The following is a 22927-nucleotide window of genomic DNA, read 5'->3' on the forward strand; positions in this document are numbered from 1 at the left end:
TTGTACTGCAAACGAATAGTTTGCAACCGTTTGTTTGTGCTAATATAGCTGCTGTTACGCCTTCCTCGATTGTTAGTCCTTAAACGACTATTTGTTTACAAACATTGAGTTGTCAGTGGGAACCACTTCCCAGTAGGAACCAAAGATGTTTGCTCGTTATTTTCCAGTGGGCTTGTATAGGCGGTGTCAGGAGGCTGGTCCCAGCTTACGGACGTAGCATTTCAAATAATTTCGGTGAAAAGAGTAACGCTAAAAAAAGACAAACGGTTTTTTTTTATCAAACTTCTCTGTCTGAATTATTTAACTAAAGTTGTAAAATTATGATTCAGCTTCAAAACATTAATATAATAAGATTAAAACATTCTTATCGAATTATTAAATTTACTAAGACATTTTTAATTTTCCTGAAATCAAACAGATTTTGTGACTCTTTAAATATTTATGTAAACATTATATTGTATTCGAGTCCAAAATATTTTATTTATAAATAAAAAAATTTAAAGTTCAATAAGCTAAGAAAAAATCAATGCTTTATCGACTTGGATTGTTTTTCCATTTGTTAACAAGATAAAGCATCAACCACAGACAAACAGACGTAACACTTAGAACAAATCTCGATCAAAATCATAGTCATGAGGACATGTACGCCCAATGCTAAAATCAATGTGTTAGGCCGATCGGCCAACAGATGGCGGTAGTGTGTAAACGTCAAACACGAACAAAAACGATGCAAGCGCTGCTAGTGGCGGATTGGCCACCTACCATATTTTTGAATCGACCGTTAAAAAGGTGGTCGATGAACAATGATGAGAGTGTGACGTCTGTTTGTATGTGTTGCCCCATTAAACATTTGACAGTTCAACAGCCGACTAAATTGGACGCTTATAAGCCATTTTACGAGACAGTCGGTTGACGTTTTCTGGCGGGCCGCTCATTGTTTTTGTTTTAAAAACTAGCATGATATGTGAATGGCGCTGGTAACGTTTTTGTTGGTGATCACATTTTCGCCTCATTCTGGCTATTTTTCTACGCGGTTACATGTCTGATGTTACCAGTAGATAACATAAATTCTTCCTTGCCTGTTAATTTTAATTTTACTGGGGAAGATTGAAAATTTCGTTGAACGCCATTAATGAATGAGCTCCTCCCAAATGTGGCACTAGAAGAAACGTAAATAAATGGGCCCGCCAGCAAGTTTCAAAGCTGGTAAACAAACAAAAAACATAATATGATTCGAAACGTCTCATAAAATGGCTTATGGAAATTTAACACAGCGACCAACTGACTAATCGCTAGATTAAATCGGGTGACCGAGGAAATCTGATGTTTAGTAGGTCAACTTGCTTGGATTTTACTCAAAATACCGATTTATCCACCTATTTAGTAGGATTGCGTCGGCCCACCCTAATAAATCGGGTGATATTCGGTTGATCCCTGTGTTAATCTTCCATAAGCGTCGGTGCAACAATCGACCGATTTTTCAACCAATTTAGTCGGCTGTTGAACTGTCAAATGTTTAATGGGGTAGATATGCGCAATGACGTTTGATTGTTTATTATTTTCTTGGTAACGGAGTGTTTTTCAATCTCTCCTTATCTCGATGGTTTCTTCGATATCGAGATCTGGAGAGGCGACTGTATATTAAACATTTTTACTTACTAGAAAAAAAAAAACAAACAAAACCAGCGAGTTATTTTATTTTGTTTAGTTGAGGTGGTCTTATTGTTTTGTCCATATAAGCATATGCTTATTCGGGTCACTTTTGCGTACTTTTATTTTTCCCTGCTGAGTACAGGGTAAAAACAAAAGATACAAGTCTACTTTTTGATGACTGTGTATATCACCAAAACAGCTGGTTTCGGTCGCGTCATTTAAATTTATTTACAAATAAACACAAAAGTATTTTTCAATTGTTAGTTTTAATAATAGAATTATTCAATTCGGTAAAGACATAAATTGTATATTAAATAGTGCACAAATAATACTAAACTATTCGTTTCCGATAGTGGTCTTCATGGCTCTGAAACATGTAGTAATAGGTAAGTAACAACGTAAAAAACCTTACAGGTAAGTCCTTGCAAAGGTTTTTGGGGCGTTACATAATTTACTTTCCAAAAATGGTAGCTGTTACAATAGAGTGTATTGTATTGAATCGTTTTAGGTGGTGGCACCGGATTTATCGGTAAACGTTTGGCACAAACTCTCCGATCCGATGGATACGATGTGACCACTATCTCACGGATGCCCGCGGTCAAGCACATGACCTGGCACGATTTGGAGAAAGATGGTCTACCGACAGGAACTTCGGCTGTGGTCAATCTAGCTGGTCAAAATGTCCTGGACCCAACACGACGTTGGACTCCGGGTTTAAAGCAAAATGTGTGGAATTCACGAATCAATACGACTGCTGCTTGTGCAAGAGCCATTGAAAAAGCCACGATAAAACCAAAAGTGTTTGTCAGTATTTGTGGAGTGAGCCATTATGCACCCGGGCCACAATTAAACACCGAAGAATCTAAAACGACCGAGTTCGATTTCATGTCCCGACTGTGCATCGAATGGGAAAAAGCGGCCAACCTGTCGGATAATTCAATTTGCCGCGTGGTCAAGATACGGAGTGGCGTCGTAATTGGGCGGGAAGGTGGCATGATCCAGTCGTTGATTCTACCATTTTGGCTTGGATTTGGAGGCCCTATTGGAGACGGAAGTCACGATTTACCTTGGATACATGTGCAGGATATTTGCAACATGATTAAATTTGCAATCGAGAAACCGGAAGTTAATGGAATCTTGAACGGAGTTGCACCGGAATTGATTACGAATCGAGATTTTACCAAGGTATGTCTGAGCTAGAGAATTGGACAATACATTTGCAGCTTTTTCATTTTCCATACTAAATGAATAGGAACTCTTTTTTTATTAATGAAGCTTCAAACCAGGGCGGCCCAACGTACGACTTCATTTTCGGCCCGCGAAGACTTTGAAGATTCTTCTCATATCTGGCCCTTTGAATATTCCACTTATATAAAGTTGGAATATACTCTCAGGAATATATCAATCAAAACTATTGATTGCATTTCAAGCTACTGAAATGGTGGTTTGAATTTAAAATCTTCTAAATTTACTTGATCTTACGAATGATTCCTAATAAACCTTAAAGTTCTTGACAATTTTGAAACTGGAAAATTCAGCAGCACTCTTCTTTGAAGTAAATAAGCGTATAAAATATTCCACACATAAGTCTAGCTTGCGAATAACAATTTGGTGTTTATTATGAGAAACCACAACAATCTGTCATGACTTTAAGAAAATTTAACGTCAATCAAGCTCAAAAGAAATATGATTGTGAAAAGCTAAAAGAGTCAAACAGAATATCATTGCAAAGGGTTGATTTCCACAAAATCCTACACACGAATTTTAATTGAAACTTAAGAAAAATTCTCACACAACTTTTAGAAGTATTTTTCAGAATTCTCAAAATCAAATTATCACAAAATTCTAGGCAAGATTTCCAAATATTCTTGGGTGGTTTTCTGACCGAATTCTGAACATATACAATTTTGGATATTCCACAGATTTCAAATTGTCGATTCCGAGAATATCCTAGAAACAATTCTTTCAGAAACCGAGTTACTAGAGCATTCTTTAGAACATTGCTATAAAGGTAATTATTAGAGGATTGTTTATAACAAATTTAGTAAATTCTATAAAAGGCCCTTGGCTGATTTTTCTTGACATTTACAGCAGATTCTTAGTGGTTGGTGAAAAGCTAAGCAGGAAGGATTTTCGCTATTCTCTTGGGAGATCGTGACGGTTTTCTACTGAAATCCTAGTCAGATTTATCAAGTATTCCTGTTCGACGGATTCTTTGTGATATTTGGTGGAGCTTAGTTAGAAATACTAGCTTGGCTAATCCTCTTGATGTATGACGTGGTCCTTATCAGGTCCCTGAAAAGATTTGGTATATATATTTGAACATTAGGGCGGCAGGGGACGTCATCATAATCATCCTATCCATTTCAAGAAGCAAATCCCAAGAACCACTCCATATATCGATGCGAAAATATATCACTATGATTCTATATATGTAGTGCACAACCAAATACATTTTCAGCTTCATCGGTTCACTAAAACTCGAGATTTACTTTAACAAAGTTTTGATGATTATTGCTAGAGTGAGACGAAAGATAGGGAAAATAACATTGTCTCCCGTGTCGCCTTAAGGGGACACGGGAGACCGTGTTATTTTCCCTATCTTTCGTCTCATTCTAACAATAATCATCAAAACTTTGTGGAAGCAAATCTCGAGTTTTAGTGAACCGATGAAGCTGAAAATTTATCGGGTTGTGCACTATATATATAGAATCATAGTGATACATTTTCGCATAGATATATGGAGTGGTTCTTGAGATTTGCTTCTTGAAATGGATAGGGTGATTATGATGACGTCCCGTGCGGCCTTAATAGTGAATCCTTTCGCCCATTTTCAATGATTTGAGATCGTTAATGTATTCATGTCGAGATCACTTGAGAATTCTTGGACAGATTTTTGTTTATATCCTGAGAAAATGTTTGATAGATTTCTAGGAAGATGCTGTTTTTGGTCATTTTTTTAGCAGGTTTTATAGGAAAACAATTAACTAGTTTTTGACGATGCACACGATTCTGTTTTTACACGGGGGACGGCCAAACAGATCCAAAAGATATAAATGATTTTTCGACAAAAACAATTTGGATTGAACATAAAAAATAAGACATGTTCTAAAGGTAACTAAAGCAAACTTTCAGTTTTGAAGATTTATGAAAAAATCGCTGAAGAAATCTCTAATGATTTGTTTTTATTAGCGATTGAATTGAATTATTTAACATTTTTTTCAATCATTCACCTCGAGATGGCTGCCCGAAAACGGTCATAGTGGAGAGACAAAAATAGTCAAGCAGTGTGTGAACCGTTGGCAGCGCAACACCTGATGGCATTGATGCTGCTGCTGCTTTGTGTTTTGGTTGACTGGCAGAATCAATGAACTGTGGCAAATTGTGATCACAGTTCCCAAGCCTGGTCCAGAATTCGTTGAGAATCCTGCTCATGTCTTTTAAGGCCTAGTGTTTGTAAAATTTATTTCCTAGATTCTGTGGAAATATTACCCCAGGATTCGTAAAATTATGTTTGAAATTTTTGTATTTTGGAAAAGACATCTTCTTTCTGGCATTACGTCCCCACTGGGACAGAGCCTGCTTCTCAGCTTAGTGTTCTTATGAGCACTTCCACAGTTATTAACTGAGAGCTTACTGTACCAATGACCATTTTTGCATGCGTATATCGTGTGGCAGGTACGAAGATACTGTATGCCCTGAGAAGTCGAGAAAATTTCCAACCCGAAAAGATCCTCGACCGGTGGGATTCGAACCCACGACCCTTGGTTTTGCTGAATAGTTGCGCGTTTACCGCTACGGCTACCTGGGCCCCAGAGGAAAAGACATCATTCAGACTCAATTTATTGAATTCTTGACTTCGTTCACCTGGCAGAATTGTCTAGTGTCACCCATAGTGCTAAAGGCGAAACATGTTGGAATACAAACGTGACTGTCATAACGGCCTGCAAAAATTCAATCTTTTTAGCATGGATATCTTTTGGTGACATCACCAACTTTCATATGAAACCGTCTTCTATTGCGACTGACTATCTTAATTCTCTAATACCCAACCCCGCCTTCAGACGGGGTACACTTTAGAATTTTGTGTATTTTTACGTAGCTCGGAAATCAAAATGATTTTATTTTTGGCCTAAACCTTGACTCATAACACGCATGTGAGAAAAGTTTTTTATGACTTTTGAAACTTTTTTGTATTTTTGAAAATTGTTTGAAAAATTGTATTCTTATATAATCTACAAATGCTTGGGGTTTATTTAACGTGTAATATAAAAATCGTTCCTTTTATATTTTTCTACTATCAACCTATAACAGAAGAAGAGCTTGGTGGTATTAAAATAATTTTAAACCTGTTTTTCCGTTAATTACACGGAAAATAAAAATATTTCCACAAACATATTAAAAATTTATTATTTTTAAAAGTACCGTAAAAACTTGAATTTTTATTATTGTCAAAAATTAGTAACTAGAAGAGGCTTCAAAAAAAATGAAAAAAGAATAGGGATGTTTAAAAATAAAATTGATAAAAATCAAAAACCAAAATTCATAAATTTGCGATTTAATTTTATCATTGTCCAAAACGTGTTTGGAACGATTTTAGATAACTAAAAATGATATTTAGATCGAAAATAAAAATTTAGGTATTAGCGGGTTAAAAATAAGAACTTTAGAGATCTCTTGCTAGAAAAAGTGACCAATGAAGAATAAAAAATGTAGACCATACAGGAAACATAAGATAAGAGTTTTATAGGTTTTTTTTTTTCAGTAAATCCGGCCGAACGTTGTTTTGTGATAAGCATTACTTGTGACAATACAATAGGTATGACTGCACGCCTTTTTTCTAAGATTTCTCCAGAAATTTTATCAGGAAGTAATTCTGTTATTAGCTCAACATTTCCTTCAGGAACTCCGAAGATTTATTCCGGAATTCATTTATTGATTTTTATCGGTTTTTTTCATTTTAATCCGTCACGATTTTTGTTCAAAATACCGTTGAATATTCAATGTCGAATATTACTAAGCGTAACTCCAGAAATTGCTTCAAATATTCCGCCATTGACTTCTTTTTCAGGAATTCCTTCAAAGATTTTGTCACAAAATTCTCAGGAAAAATTCCAAGACTTCCAAGAGTGTATGAAGTGACTTTTACATTGATTTTCCTAGGATTTTATCCAAGATTGTCGTTTAGTTTATATTATATTTATTAAAATAATAATCAATCGAATTCCTGGATAACATCCTGTAGGATTCACTGAAAAAACAAAGCTAAAAAACATTGAACGTTATCCTGCAATAAATTTGTATAGGAATGATCGATATATCAGTACCTATCGGTATATCGGTATCGGATTTTTGTTCCAGAATTTTTTTTAACATTTCGTCTACGAATTACTCTAGCAGTTCTTCTAAACATTTCTCAAGTAAATCTTCAAATGAAATCGCAATGGCGTCTTCCAAATTTTTCAAAGTTTCAAAACAGCGACTCGTGGAGGTTTCACTGTATAGCATCAGTGAAACCTACATGAGTCACTGTATAGCATCAGTGAAACCTCCATGAGTCGCTGTTTTGAAACTTTGGAAAATTTGTGAGAAGCCATTATTGAGATTTCATTTGAAGATTTACTTGAGAAATGTTTAGAATGACTGCTAGAGTAATTCGTAGACGGAACGTTAAAGAAATTTCTGGAAACAAAATCTACAGAAGGGATTCATAGAAGAGCTCGATAGATTTTGAAAAAAATATCTGGGAATTTTTTGTACCAATTCCTGAGAGAAACTGTTGATAAATCCATATAAAAAATGATTAGAATAAGAACTGCAAAAAATTGCTTAGGTACTTCTTGAATAATTCTTGCAATGCTTCCTGCAAAAATCCCTTAACGAATTTCTTCAAAAACATTTGAATGAACCTATGAGAATTGTTGTTAAAAACCTGTAGAAATCTTTGTGAGGTCTGCTAGAAATTAGTGAAATAATTAATGGAAAAATTTCTGGAGGAACTACTTGAGTAGTATCTGAGAAAAATTTCAATTTATTACTGTGGAAATAACTGGAGGTAGTTTCTTAGAATTTCTAGGAAAAATAATTAGATAAATTCCTTCAACTATTCATTAAAAATCTTTGGAGGAATATCTGGACGAGTTTCTGGATGGTTTGTGGAAAATCTCTAGAGTAATTTCTGGAGGGATGTTCGGAGGACCTCCAGAAAGTATTTTAGAACAAATCTCTGGAGAAATGACTAGAAAAATTCCTGAAGTTTTTTCTCGAGGTATCTGAAATGAAATTCTTGGATAATAATTGCGTAAGAGTTTATGAAAGTTTGTTTGGAGCATTTAAAATTATGCACGACCCTTTCCTTTTACTTTTGTAATTGAAAAAAAAAACTTTGAATGGTTCAACACCATAAGTGTAGACTTGCAAAAGATTTACTTTACTAAACAATGGATGGTTCGCCACTGTAAAAGTCGGCAAAAGAGTTGTGCTTGCTATTTGTTCAATAAACTTTAATGGTTCGTCACTTCAAGTGTCGACATTATCTTCTTCTACTTAAAAATTTTCATATCAATTGAAAATACAGTCGACTCTCCACATCTCGATGTTCTATATCTCGATATCTCTCCCTATGTCGATGTCTTCGGTCCCTTCATTCTGCATACGTTTTCGCTCTCCATATCTCGATATCCTCCTTATCTCGATATTTCCCTATGTCGATGTATTCCTGTTGATATTTTGTTCCCAATTTTCTCTCCATATGTCGATATGAACATTATCAGAGGTTACTAGACCAGATTTAAGTGATGCAGAACAATTTGGAAACTCGAAATGAAGTTTGTTTGTTTATTATTTTCTTAGTGACCGAGTGACTTTCAATCTAGTGTTCATTAAATTAATGTTCTTTGTCTCGATCTCTCCCTATCTCGATGGTCCCTTCGATATCGAGAAGTGGAGAGGCGACTGTATTATATTTATAATCATGTTTATATCTCACAAATAATTGTGTATCATGATCTAATCGTTTATCAAAATGAATCCTGTGACCCAACAATCCTCCCCATTAGCAAACATCCCTCCCAGTAACTTTTGTGGAGATGCAGAGGTAAACACGGTCTCCAAATAGCAAAGGTTACACATTCCTTCCTGGCATGGTAAATGGCCGGGCTGGCGTACCATTGGTACCTCGCGTATCTACAGGAATAAAATAGACCCCTCTGTGCGGTCCTTAGCGTCATGTCCAGCAACTCCTATCCCTACCTCCTCGCGGTACTGGCCGGGGTACGAGTAACCTTAGGGAAGATCGGGTAACCAACCCCGGTGAGAATTTTGGTCGTATGCTGACAGGGAAGTGGGGGGGATGTTTGCTTTTGCTTCCGCAAACCTGGAGCGTCTGTACTTCATGTTAGGAGCGGCTCACAACAGCATCTGTTCCCCATGTCAGGGGCGGCTGATCATCACCCGAGTGCCAGTAAAACAGCCATCAACAATGCAGCTGAGAGCAACGTCGGGTACGTGGGACGGAGTCGACAGAACAATTGGTTCGACGAGGAATGTAGGCAGATTGTGGAAGAGAAGAATGCAGCGCGGGCGGTCATACTGCAGCAAGGGACCTGACAGAACGTGGAACGTTATAGACGGAAACGGCAACAGCAGACCCGCCTCTTTCGGGAGAAAAAACGCCGCCTAGAGAAGACGGAGTGCGAGGAGATAGAACAGCTGTGCCGGTCTCAAGAAACACGTAAGTTCTATCAGAAGCTCAACGCATCCCGCAACGTCTTCGTGCCGCGAACCGAGATGTGCAGGGGTAAGGATGGGAGCATTTTGACGGACGAGTGTGTAGTGATCGAATGGTGGAAGCAGCACTTCGACGAATACCTGAATGACGATGAGAGCACAAACAATGAAGGTCGGGACAATGGAGGAATTGCCTTCGTCAGTACTGCGGGCGATGGAAACCAACCAGCCCCGACTTTGAGGGAGGTTAAGGATGCCATTCATCAGCTTAACCCTCTAATACCCAACCCCGCCTTTAGACGGGGTACACTTTGGAATTTTGTGTATTTTTTCGAGGCTTGGAAATCAAAATGATTTTATTTTTGGCTAAAACCTTGACTCATAACACGCATATAAGAAAAGTTTTTTATGACTTTTGAATTTTTTTTGTATTTTTAAAAATTGTTTGAAAAATTGTATTCTTATATAACCTACAGATACCCGGGGTTCTTTTAACGTGTGATATAAAAATCGTACCTTTTATATTTTTCTACGATCAACCTATCACAAATGAAGAGCTTGGTGGTATTCAAATAATTTTAAACCTGTTTTTCCGTTAAATACACGGAAAATAAAAATATTTCCAGAAAAATATCAAAAATTTAATATTTTTAAAATTAGCGTAAAAATTTGAATTTTTATTATTGCCAAAAATCAGTAACTACAAGAGGCTTCAAGAAAAAAAGAAAAAGCGTAGGGATGTTCAAAAATAAAAATTATAACAATCAAAAACCGAAATCCATTGATTTGCGTATAAAAATAAATCATTGCCCAAAACGTGTTTAAAACGATTTTAGATAACTAAAAATGATATTTAGATCGAAAATAAAAATTTGGGTATTAGAGAGTTAAGAACAATAAAGCTGCTGGTAAAGATGGTATCGTAACTAAACTCATAAAGATGGGCCCGGAGCCATTCTAAATGCGGTCTACAAAGTATTATCCCAGATCATCTTCCGTCGTCTGTCACCTGTAGTAAACGAGTTCGTGAGAAGTTATCAAGCAAGCATCGTTGACGGCCGATCGATAACGGACCATATCTTTACTGTACGGCAGATCCTCCAAAAATGTCGTGAATAACAGGTCCCAACGCATCACTTTTTCAGCGATTTCAAGGCGGCATACGATAGTATCGACTGCGTAGAACTATGGAAAATTATGGACGAGAACAGCATTCCCCGGGAAGCTCACGAGACTGATAAGAGCGACGATGGAAGGTACGCAAGATTATGTGAAGGTTTCAGGCAAACACTCCAGTTCGTTTGGATCTCGCCGGGGACTAAGACAAGGTGATGGACTTTCGTGCCTGTTGTTCAATATTGCGCTAGAAAGTGTTATGCGGAGAGCCGGCCCTAACAGTCGGGGTACAATTTTTACGAGATCCAGTCAATTTGTTTGCTTCGCGGATGATATGGACATTGTTGGCCGAACATTTGAAAAGGTGGCAGACCTGTACACCCAACTGAAACGCGAGGCAGCAAAAGTTGGACTGGTGGTGAATGCGACCACGACATAGTACATGCTAGCTGGTGGTGGTGCGAGGTGGTCGATGAGTTCGTCTACCTTGGATCCGTGCTGACGGCTGACAATAACGTTAGCCGTGAAATACGGAGGCGCATCATCAGTAGAAGTCGGGCCTACTATGGACTCCACAAGAACCTGCGGTCAAGAAAGATTCACACCCGCACCAAACGTACCATGTACAAAACGCTCATAAGGCCGGTAGTCCTTTACGGGCATGAAACGTGGACGATGCTCGAGGAGGATTTGCAAGCACTTGGAGGACGATCTTTGTTGGTGTGCAGCAAACCAATGTGTGGCCGAAAAGGATGAATCACGAGGTCGTCCAACTCTACGGCGAATCCAGTATCCAGATGGTGGCCAAAGCTGGAAGGATACGATGGGCAGGGCATGTTGCAAGAATGACGGACAGCAACCCTGCCTTATCCTGCATCTTATGTTTGCGTCGGATCCGGCAAGAAGGCGTAGAGCGCAGCGAGCTAGGTGGGCCACGGCGCTCCAATTAGGGGCCGTCCATAAATGACGTAGCATTTTTTCACTGATTTTTTACACCCCCTCCCCCCTCGTAGCATTTCGTCACAAATGCTGGTACTCCCCCCTGGAAAATACGTAGCATATCGAGCACCCCCCCCCCCCCCCCCCCCCCCTATATTTTTTTATTAGTTTTCCTTAGTGACTGGGTTGAAACAAAACATTGGAATTGAGAAGTTCAATACAAAGTTTGATATTAATTACTGACTGAAATCTACTCTAATAGTTTGATATACAGTAGCGCTCAAAAGTAATTTGGAAAATTTTCAATAAACATTTTCCTTGGTTTTGGTTTCCAGTTTCTCATAGACTAAATTATAAAAACAAGTTTACTGTAAAAAATGTGAAAAAATTGATTGGATTGATGAAGCTCGTTACTGTCGAGTTAGGGTCCAATATATTTTATAATATATTGAACCAAAATTTCGTTATATTAGAGGATTGTTTTTTTATTATTCTTTGTCAGGACATAGATTTCAATGAAGATGATCATGAAAATATATTAATTTGAAATGAATCATCGTCAATATTATCCAACTTCAAATCATTTTAGCAAACAGTGGCCAGATACATTAAAGATTACACTTGAAATATTTGGAATGTTTAGAAAATTTTAGCGATTATTATACAAATACAATAATCTCTATTAATATTTCAGTTGATTTTCATTATCGTTTCCATACTGAAATAATCTTACACAACCTATAATGAAACCGTTAAATAAAAAAAATCTTCAAATTACCGAGTTATTACCAAAATTTAATGATAGGGCAATTTTGTTGATACTCGAATCTATTATCCTCATTAATATTCAGGCTATTCCATCAAGAGCATTGATATATCAAAACAAATGATGAATTGATTGGGTGGGGATCTCCGGCAACATTGAAGGCATAATTCACGGAATAAATATTTTGCTTTAAATGTAATATTTGCCAAGAAGCGCATATTTTATTTTCTTGAAGAAATAAAGCCCCAAAAGAAAATATGGATAAAACTAAAACGGCTGACTTCATGTCATGTTAACAAATGGCAAAAAAAGGAATCCAAGTAGTTAGAGCATTGATTTTTAATCAATTCATTAAACTATTTCATTTATTTATAAATTTATTAATTTGGACACGAATATAATATAATATTCACATAATTATTTAAAGCTTCAAAACCTCTGTTTGATTGTATTTATCAAGAAAATCTTAAGTTTCATAGATATTTTTTCAATCTTGTCATATGAATGTTTTGAAGCTTAATCATAAATTTATAACCCAAGTTTATAAGTAAAAATAAGAAGTTTCATAAAAAATTATTGTATGCAATTTTTTTAGCGCCTTTCTTTTTACGGACTTGATTCAAAATGCTACGTCCACTAGCTAGGACACCTCCCTCCCCCTCGTCACACTTCTTCACAAATTCGTGAAGACCCCCCTCCCCCCTAAAAAGCTACGTCATTTATGGACGACCCCTTACCGTTATTATCAAATAAAATATACCATCCGAACGGCAGTCGGCAGTTGGTTCCTGACGTTGTTCTGCACCTCTGAGCTGAATTTGAAAAAAATCCTTAGGCAGAATTTTGAGTTACGCCCTTTTGAAGTTTATACGACAAAAATCACATGGTGTATGCCACTTTAACTTGCTTAAACAAAGAGATTATTATAAAATTTTGTAGTTTTGTTTTTTTTTTTTGGATCTGATTTAAGACACTGAAAAAAACTTTTTTCTTAAATTTATCTAGACTGACATTTGAAAAGGACCAATGCTATGTTTAGTTATTACTAATCAGCCAATACTCCAAACATAATATCTACCAATCAACTCCTGATGGTGATTTTAAGAAATGGTCCAATGCATTCAAATATGTTTGAACAATTCTTGGACAGGATATCTAGATACGCCCTTTTGAAGTGTAAGGAAGGAATATTGCATGGTGGATTTCGTTCCATCTATAATTAACGGTTGGGTGCATACATAATCATTACACCTTTGCAATTGTTCTTATTTTATTAAATTTAGCAAGTTGCAGAAAATTTACACGTACACATATTTTCTAGACTGACATTAGAAAAGGGCCAAAGTATAATTGAAATACATACAAATCAATATAGCTGACCATATCAAAGTTGATCGTAACACTCGAACTTCACATAGCTGTATGTATATCGTATATCTGTATTCTATTCAATTCTGTTTAATTCTTTTCTATTCTAGTCTGTTCTGTTCTAGTCAATTCTACTCTACTTAAATTTATTTTATTCTGATCTACCCTACTTGTTGTTCAACATATGTTTACAAATAGCCACTGTTGTAATCATTTGAATGGTACACTTTCGAAGATTGTACGACTTTAACACTTCAGTCGTCGCGTTGTTGTATTTTGTACAACAGTGGTGAAAAAACCTCGCTTATCGTACACAGCATCAGCGTGGTTCTGAAGGTAGCAAACCGCGCGACGACTGAAAGGTGAAAGCGCTGACAGGTCTGTGAAAAAGCGTTTCGCACAGACTCCGACACCTGCTCATTATGTCAGCCTAGCCCTCGATCAGTCGCATTGTAGAAGTATAAATCAAACATGGTTATTTGATATTTCGAAGATTTTGGCAGACTCAGTTCCTCGCAGCTCTCGACAAACTTGTTCATATTACCTTCAAAACTGGCCTCCAGCTCGAATGAAAAACATTTAATACAAAATGTTTCAATTATTCCTTAAAATACATAAAAAATTAACATATATAAGTTAAAACCCTTATTTCAACTTACAGTGAAATAATCATTTGAAGCTTCATTTTCTTAGAGCATATAAGAAGCACGGATGAGGAGTCAGAATCTGTGCATAGCTATTTTTCACAGACCTGGGAGCGCTATAAAGCCATACAAACATCTTAGGTGCACCGTTCAAATCTTTTGGGCGCAGTTGTTGATTAATACAGTGTCTATTTGTAAAAAAAATGTATAAGATCAAGTAGGGTAGATCAGAATGAAAAACATTTAAATAGAGTAGAATTGCACACAATAGAACACACTAGAATATAAAAGAATTGAATAGAATACAGACATATAATACATATACAGATATGTGAAGTTCGAGTGTTTCATCAACTTTAATATAGTTTGTTCAGCTATATTGATGTGTATATATTTCAATTATACTTTGGCCCTTTTCTAATGTCAGTCTAGAAAATATGGGTATGTGTAAACTTTATGCAACTTGATGAATTGAATGAAATAAGAACAACCGCAAAGGTGGAATGATTGTGTATGCACCCAACCGTTGATTATAGATGGAACGAAATTCACTATGCAATATTCTTCCCATACACTTCAAAAGGGCGTATCTAGATATCCTGTCCAAGAATTGTTTAAACATTTTTGATTGCTTTGGACAATTTTCTAAAATCACTATCAGGCACAAGACTGGTAGATATCATGTTTCGAGTATTGGCTGATTAGTAATAACTAAACATAGCATTGGTTCTTTTCAAATGTCAGTCTAGAAAAATTTTAGAAAAAAGATTTTTCAATATCTTAAACAAGATGAAAAAAAACAAAACTACAAAATTTTATTCTGTTTGTTTTAACAAGTTAAAGTGGTATACATCATGTGATTTCTGTCATGTAAACTTCAAAAGGGCGTAACTCAAAATTCTGCCTAAGGATGTTTTTCAAATTCGGCCCAGAGGTGCAGAACAATGTCAGGAATCAACTGCCGACTGCCGTTTGGATGGTATATTTTATTTGATAATAACGGTAATTGAAGCACCGTGTGGGCGGATCAAGTGCGCATCGATTTGGCAAGCGTGGGGCAGAACCGAGGATGGAGAGATGCGAGTATTGTGTAAATGAAGACACTGAATTATGCACACTGAAGAAGATTATGGCCAATCCCAGTCGAACTTCCAGTTGGTTCTTTGTGCATCTTCACTGATTTCGGTCAATCACGGAATAGCAACCAGTGATAGGTATGTGTAGTCAGTCTAAGCTAAGGTTAAATGTGATAGCTTTCAAAATTAAAGATTGAAGGTTTGATATGCCACTTATATTTTTTGTTTGTTCAATCGCTGAATTTTTAGTAAATAACAAAATTACCTGACTCTCCCTACAACTTTGCTAAGAATTCCATGAAGATAATCCTTTAAGTTGTAGGGGAACTTACATATTTCCGTTTATTTTTCATCATGGGGTATTTTTGTCAACAAAATCTTCCGAAATGCGGAAGTATAGGTGCATTTTAATGCTAAAACTATTAATTCAAATTTTCAGGCCAGTAGCTTTCAGAACCCACACATGTCGAAGAGAACAAAACTGCCAAAAATACAAGTTAAATTTGGTCAAAGAAAAATACATTCTTCTCCCTTTTAGTATTAAGTCCCTACTGGAATAGTCTGCTGTTTGTTTGTTTGTGTATTTGACTTTTTATACCAAAAGGGTGCATTCGTGTCGGACTTTAAAATTCAATTTAACAATTTACATTATATTTTTTGAACAATTCAGTGTCGTGTAAAAATTTCAAAAGTTTCTTAACCTTCGGGCTGTCGCGCTGTTGTATTTTGTACAACAGTTGTGATTTGTGTATATGCTATGATTTTGTAACAAAGATATCTATCGGCACCAAACCAAAATGTATTCCTCAAGAATCTTTTTAAGAACAATACTCGACAGTTTTTAGTTACAGTATGGCCCTTTATAATGCGATATAATCAACAAATGTACATAGAAGATGCATATTAATCAGTAGACCGCAATTTTAAATCGGTATATCTCAAAATCCAGATAATGTCGAAACATGGGATCTTCAGTAAAGTTGTTCTGGAGGTGGAGCGCTATCTGATGGTCCATCATTTAATTCGGAATTTTCCCGCTAGGTGACACTAGTGGGCATGGAGCTTTAAATTTAGTTCTGCAGATATTTCAAGATCCTGATTATTTAGAAGGATGCATCTTCGGCAAAGTTGTTCAGTAAGTTAAGAACTATCATTGTTTGAGCTAGTTGATTCAAAATTTTTCCACCAGCCGGTGCTAGTGAGCATGAAAGTTTTGTTTTGCGGATACTTCAGGATCCTGACCCTTTAGAAAGATGGCATCTTCGACAAAGTTGATACGTAGCTCAAGGACCAAAATTATTTTAGCTAATCTCAAACTTCAAGGATTAAACAAAGAAAGCATTTGAGCTGCTGAACAACTTTGCCGAAGATGCCATCTTTTTATGTGGTCAAGATCCTAAGATCTGCAAAACAAATGCTTCATGCTCACTAGCGTCACCTGTTGGCAAAATTAAGAAAAAACTAACTCGATTAATGATAGCCCTTGAGCCACTAAACAACTTTTCCGAAGACGCCATCTTTCTAAGTAGTCCGGCTCCTAGGGTATTCGCAAAACCGAGCGTGTTGTACAAAGTACAACGCGCGACTACTCGCGTTACGAAAATTCGCACGACAACCGAAAGGTTAATACTGCCATCTTTATTACCAAGAGCGTCTCGGAGATTTGCTTCGATGTTGTTTTCTTGTCGTTCTTGCTCTTCTTCCGGCATTCAAGAATTATATGCCGCACGTTCATAGTCGCACTCGCAAGTGGGCGGAGGTACTTTATTCAATAAAAAGGTATGTGTGAGTCGCGTGTAGCCGATTCTCAGTCGGCACGTTGATCGGCTGCGCTGCCGTGATCTCTCCAGCGAACTGTGTCAGGCTTCACTTCTCTCAAGTACGCATCTCGGGATTCGTACAACTGTCTATCCCATTGGTGAAGTATTGATTTTCTGATTGCTCTCAATGCGTCCTCGTCTGCAAGTGGGATATTAACTGAGAGCATTCTTTGCCAAATTTGCTATTTCCGCATACGTATATCGTGTGACAGGCAAGAAATCGAGTAAATTTGCATTACGAAAAAATCTATTCTAATCGGGAATCGAACCCAGATAAGGTATCTGGCATTGTTTGGTTGGTGCAGATGTTACCACCAGTCTAAGGTTGGGACCTTCCTTTAATTGAATTGTTATTATTGCTTTCGAACTCGAAAAATCACTCGAAAATACAAGTTGAAATTCAAGTTATGCCTGATGAACTATAAAAATTGCATTCAAATTGGCCCATCCACAATTCAGATCTAACCCTCTAAAAAAGGCCATTATGTATGGAAAATCGAAATAGTTGCAAATGTATTGTCCAATAATGTAGTTTTGTAATTTAGTAAAGAATGCTGATTTTTTAAATATTTTCAGGCTTTCGCATCGGCTTTGATTCGACCGGCATTCTTCCCGCTGCCGGAATTCGTGCTGAATCTTATTTTTGATAAAGAACGCGCTGCTCTGCTGACCCAAGGCGCCAAAGTCGTTCCTAAACGCCCGCAGGAGTTAGGATACAAATACCAGTTTCCTGATATCCGTTCTGCTTGTAAAGATGTGGCCAGATTGTTCCCTTAGATAGCGCGATATTCATTCATCTATGTTTAGAATTACTATTCATTAAATCACGAAGACAATGCGTTCACAAATTACAAAGCGAATATAGAATGTAATATAAAAGTCACATTATTTATTAGCTACTTATTCTTCGATACGCAGTTGTAATACCAGTACTTCACCTTCCAAAAGTAAAATTGTATAATCATTCTCGCAACAAATGCCCAATATTTCACTGTTTCCTTCGAGTGAAACGAGTTTTTGCTGTCCTATGCTGACCTGAGGTCCGTTACGATTCCTCAAACCTCCAGCAGTGTTGTAGTTTCCCTTGTAAATGAATACATGTCGTTGAGCTTCGCAAATCACGGCATAATTCACATCCGGTGAGCAGGACATGAACTTCCTCTGTTGCTTCGAAGCTTGCACGTAGCCAAAAGCGTGGAGGGTTCCTTCGTGTCTCAGGAACCAATCCGTCCCGGGATGTTGAATCCACAGACACGCGTCGACATCATTCCGTAATGCTATTGCGTCCGGGAATCCTGGACGCAACATAACTCGGAATAATGGAGCATTCCCTCCGAGAAATATCCGATGGGTTGTCTCGTTGGAAGTGTTATCAAATCTTTCGATTGTGTATTCAGTATCGTCTCCTGTCGTTCCGAAATCGCATTCTTCCAATTGCGATGTTAGATTCGAAGCAGGTGCCATGTCCTGATCCATACGTTCGCACTTTTCTTCCGGACATCCGGGATACAAGAATGGCCAAAGTCCGGGAATAGTTTTGAATAACGTAATTTGTATTTCTTCCGATTCGTTGATCCACGAAGTGAGCTCTCCGTCGACACCAGCAAACCAACCTTCCGAATTGATAATCGACGTTGCTCCGGACGAAACGGACAGCTTTAAATGTTCGTTGGTAATTTTGTAGTCAAGTCCTTCAACTTTTGGCACTGTTATCGTGATATTTTCCATAGTTTGTGTCCAACTGAAGGAACTTGTTTCAGGCATTACTGCTTCATTATCCTCGTTCATCGGTGGGTCAACAGATTCTTCTTCTGCACTAGTCACGAACTTGAACGGTTTATCGCTGGCCACTACCAAAGCATTACTTTTAGGTTCAAGAGCGCAATAATAAGCATATCCACGCCCTTTCAGTGCCTTACTGGAATGAAATTCCCAAGGATCGTTACTGCTTTTCTGCACAATTTTCACCCAATGCAAAACGGTTTGAAAAGCCCCATTTTCCTGAACTACGTACGCTCCTATGGCATGTATTTGTCTTTCTCCGTTGACAATCTCAAACCTGCCATCCTCGAGGACACAACTGCCCGGCCATTCCGGACACGTTAACGCAAATACTTTATGCCACTCACCTCCTTTCCGACGGTCACCCGTGTCGACAATCTGCAATCCGCTCCGTCCATCTGCCACAAGCGCAAATTTCTCCGACAGGAACACCAGGGAACAGTTGTACGACTCGCCACTTCCGTTCTCTTCCGCGTCTATTTTAAATACCTTCCCCAGGGGCAGCAGCCTTCCGGTGATTTCATTGTACTGAATCCAACTAACGATCAGTTCCCGGTTCACGAAATAACAGCTCCCGGTTGCCCACGGATCTCGCACTAGCAAGTTTTGAAGGCCAAACATTTGCGCATGGAGATGCGAGTACTGTTCTTCACTCGGGCGAATTCGGTTGGGTTGAACGGAACCTTCCGCCAGGTCTGTGCGAAGAATCGGAATCGGTTCCAGGGAAAGCTTGTAGCCATCGAAGTTTGGCTTGAGGAGCGAGCGATCCGGTCGAAGCTCCACAGTCTTCATCTTGGGTGGATAAAATTCTAAAAAAAATATGTTTAGATCAAAAGAAAAGCTATCACATGAAGAAAGTATTCTTGCCTCAATACAGTTTTCGGAGGTTTATCGAATATTAAATATTTTTCAGCGTAAAATCGGTAACAAACCACCATTTAAACTGACAATCATAACATACAACGTGAACAGTGTTCCGTGTGACAAAAGAAACCATAAACCATAAGGGATCGTTCAAATAATACGTAACGCAACAGGGGGAGGGAGGGGGTCTTAGATAGTGTTACGGTCCATACAAAAATTTAAAATTCTCAATACAAAAGCTGTTACGTGGGGGAGGGAGGGAGTCTAAAATTGGCAAATTTTGCGTTACGTAATATTTGAATGAACCCTAACGGTAAAATTATTTCAAACAACTTTCTGCATCTAACGATGGCAATAATTTTAATCTGAGATTTTAATTTAATGCGAACTTGCACTGAAATGATTCCACGAGTTTATTGTATCAGCAATTTCATATGAGTTTAAATAATAGCCGGCCTAATTGATTTCAATTGATCACTTATATGTGTCACAACAAAAACAATTTGGATTCAATAGCCTTCAAATACATATTAGTACCACCAGCTCATGTTCAAGTTAGTTGCATGCATTTAACTATAACTTCAATATCCGCGAGTCTTATCATATGCGTTGCATATAACTTGTAATCCCCATTTCCGTCCCATGCTAATATTCATATGATTTTCCAATAGTGCAGAATTATATGACTTCCATATACCCTTTAACGAGAGAGTTGGCTCAGTGTGGGGTTTACTCAGGTTCAAGGATTATATTGTTGCATCGCCACCAAACCGGATCGCCAGTGAGACTCGCGACGCGCCTCAACTCGCCGCATTTTGAAATCAATTTATTAGTGTGGCGCTACATTCTAACGATTTTTATGAATACAGCGCACTATTCACTTATTAGCTGCGACGCACGGGACCGAGAAAACAATATTATGGGCCTGTTCATAACGCCGAAAATGATCATTTTCGACACCCACCCACCCCCTCGTAACGCTTTTTGTATGAATATTCTAAAAATTTAGTATGAGCCGTAACACCGTGAGGACACCCACCCACCCCCTTCAGCGTTATGAAATTTGTGAACAAGCCCTTATATAAAAATGGTGGCGCGTCGATCGTCGCAAGTTTATCGTTTAACAGTCAATAGTATAAGGGCTTGTTCACAAATTTCATAACGCTAATGGGGGTGGGTGGGTGTCCTCATGATGTTACGGCTTATACAAAATTTGTAAAATATTCATACAAAAAGTGTTACAAAGGGGTGGGTGGGTTTCAAAAATGGTCATTTTCAGCGTTATGAAATAAATGAATGAGCCCCAATGTTGCGTGATAACTTAATATACAGAAACGATATGTTAACATTTAGATATTCATATTTGGTTCGACGGGTTGCACCTGCACGAGTCCGCTATTTGAGTGAAAAAGAGTTAGCGTGATCAGATATTTTCCATCCACGCTTACCTGGAAGTACCCATTAATGGGTAAAATAGTACCCATTTCGAAGAAAAGTGGCATATAACTCATTAAATGAGTAAAATCGATTTACTCATTAAAGAGTATTCGCTTTGAACTTCAAATATTGCAATATACCCATGGGTATTTTTCACTCTAATATGAAAAAGAGTAATAAACCCCCATTATTTCATGAGCGATGCAGTAGATTGAGGTTAAGGATCACGCGAAATGGTTCAGTATACACAAAAAGTAGAAATAAAAGATTTCATACAACGAACAGCAATGATATATTACATTTTATGTCATTTATTCAACTCTGCGTACACTTCCGTTATTAAATTATATTCCACAAAGGGATCATGCACAAATTACGTCACGCTCCAAGGGGTGGAGGGGGTCAAGCCAAGCGTGACAAGCCTTACAAAATTTTCAGAGGACTCATACAAAAATCGTGACAAAGGGGAGTGAGGGGGTCGAAAAAGTCGAAATTTAGCGTGACATAATTTGTGTACCATCCCAAATAAATCTCTGCATTCCTGCACAACCCGATCATCATGGAAAACGCTGCAGCGGGGAATGAACTTTGAGCAGCTCCTCGTGGTTGTTCAAAATCTGCAACAAGATAAGTGATATTTTGATCAACTTTCCAGAAAGCGTCTTTTTGTAAAACTTGCGTGTCGGAGAGATGGTACGCGAATTTTTTTCATCCATTTATTTTGGGGAAAACGTCCACAGTTTTCACAACACACTAAGCGGCAACAAACTCCAATAAAAATGGCGATTTCACTTTGCAAACCATCATGTGTAGGGCCTGTTCACAAATTTCATAACGCTGAAGGGGGTGGGTGGGTGCCCTCAAAATGTTACAGCTCATACAAAATTTGTAGAATATTCATACAAAAAGCGTTACGAGGGGGTGGGTGGGTATCAAAATTGGTCATTTTCAGCGTTATGAAATTTGCGAATGAACCCGTACTATTTACCCATTATTACCCATTATGAAGTTAAAGTACCCTATTTTATGTCATTGAAAAATACTCTTTTTCTGACAACTCCATTGACTATAAAAGGGTACAAGAAACACATTTAAAGGGTACTTAAAAGTTAGCGTGTCAGCTGACTGTTTTTTTTTTTTTGTTTGCAATAGGCCTATTCACATGACGTCTCAAATCAGCTGATCGGGAAGCACTTTGACAGTTCTTCTATGAAAATGACAGGCTCGTGTTAGCACCGGTCCTCCACCGATGTAAACAAATGCATAGACGGATCTGTCACATGAAAAGGCCTATGCGTGTTTGATGTCATTTCATAAGAATTGGGCGACTTTTCAAAATTTAATTCTGGCAAAATAAGAAATAGAAGAGTTTTAAGACCCCCTCCCTCCTCCAGTTGCGTTACGTAATATTTGAACGATCCCTCTCAGTGAATTCACGGAGCCGCAAATCAACCCAACTTTGACTTCATTTGACGCAATTCGGCTTTTCCGTGGGATAACCCAAATTTGGGTTAACTTACCTTTGAAAACATCCGAACAAATTGATGGTGCTTGTGCTTCCGTACATAAATCCGCAATCAGCGTCTAATACAATGCTTCCAATTGCAATTTTTCATAATAACAACCTTATGAGTTTTTCACACTAGTCACAGCTATGTGAATCATAAGGTGGCCTAATGAAATTGATACACGTTAATGAGGTCTATCATGCTTCACAATTATGCTTTTCATCGA

The 22927-nt window shown here is 37.7% G+C and overlaps 2 protein-coding genes across 3 annotated transcripts; one reads left to right on the forward strand and one right to left on the reverse strand.

The window, feature by feature from the left end:
• The first annotated feature begins 1816 nt into the window (after window positions 1–1816).
• On the forward strand, window positions 1817–18002 carry LOC5576879 (epimerase family protein SDR39U1). Of its 2 annotated transcripts, XM_021847803.1 has the most exons (4): window positions 1817–1943; window positions 2007–2039; window positions 2162–2838; window positions 17687–18002. In XM_021847803.1, the coding sequence occupies exons 2-4, from the start codon at window positions 2015–2017 to the stop codon at window positions 17885–17887; spliced, it is 903 nt and encodes a 300-aa protein (XP_021703495.1). In that variant the 5' UTR covers window positions 1817–1943; window positions 2007–2014; the 3' UTR covers window positions 17888–18002. The 2 variants fall into 2 exon arrangements, with proteins under 2 accessions (XP_021703495.1, XP_021703502.1); XM_021847810.1 differs by having other exon boundaries at window positions 1836–2067.
• On the reverse strand, window positions 17973–19898 carry LOC5576878 (nudC domain-containing protein 1). Its single transcript, XM_001662928.2, has 2 exons — window positions 19760–19898; window positions 17973–19701 (listed from the first exon to the last, which is right to left on the reverse strand). Exon 2 carries the CDS (start codon window positions 19682–19684, stop codon window positions 18011–18013), a length of 1674 nt encoding a protein of 557 aa, XP_001662978.1. The 5' UTR covers window positions 19685–19701; window positions 19760–19898; the 3' UTR covers window positions 17973–18010.
• Window positions 19899–22927: the final 3029 nt, after the last annotated feature.

The sequence above is a fragment of the Aedes aegypti genome, chromosome 1, assembly GCF_002204515.2.
Source record: "Aedes aegypti strain LVP_AGWG chromosome 1, AaegL5.0 Primary Assembly, whole genome shotgun sequence".
Taxonomy (NCBI): Eukaryota; Metazoa; Arthropoda; class Insecta; order Diptera; family Culicidae; genus Aedes; species Aedes aegypti.

Excerpts from the sequence above, each read along its gene's own strand:
- LOC5576879 (XM_021847803.1), top strand. The coding sequence starts at position 2,015 with ATGGCTCTGAAACATGTAGTAATAG. Across the intron at positions 2,040-2,161 it reads TCTGAAACATGTAGTAATAG|GTGGTGGCACCGGATTTATC; the intron begins GTAAGTAACAAC and ends GAATCGTTTTAG. Across the intron at positions 2,839-17,686 it reads CGAATCGAGATTTTACCAAG|GCTTTCGCATCGGCTTTGAT; the intron begins GTATGTCTGAGC and ends AAATATTTTCAG.
- LOC5576878 (XM_001662928.2), bottom strand. The coding sequence starts at position 19,684 with ATGAAGACTGTGGAGCTTCGACCGGATCGCTCGCTCCTCAAGCCAAAC.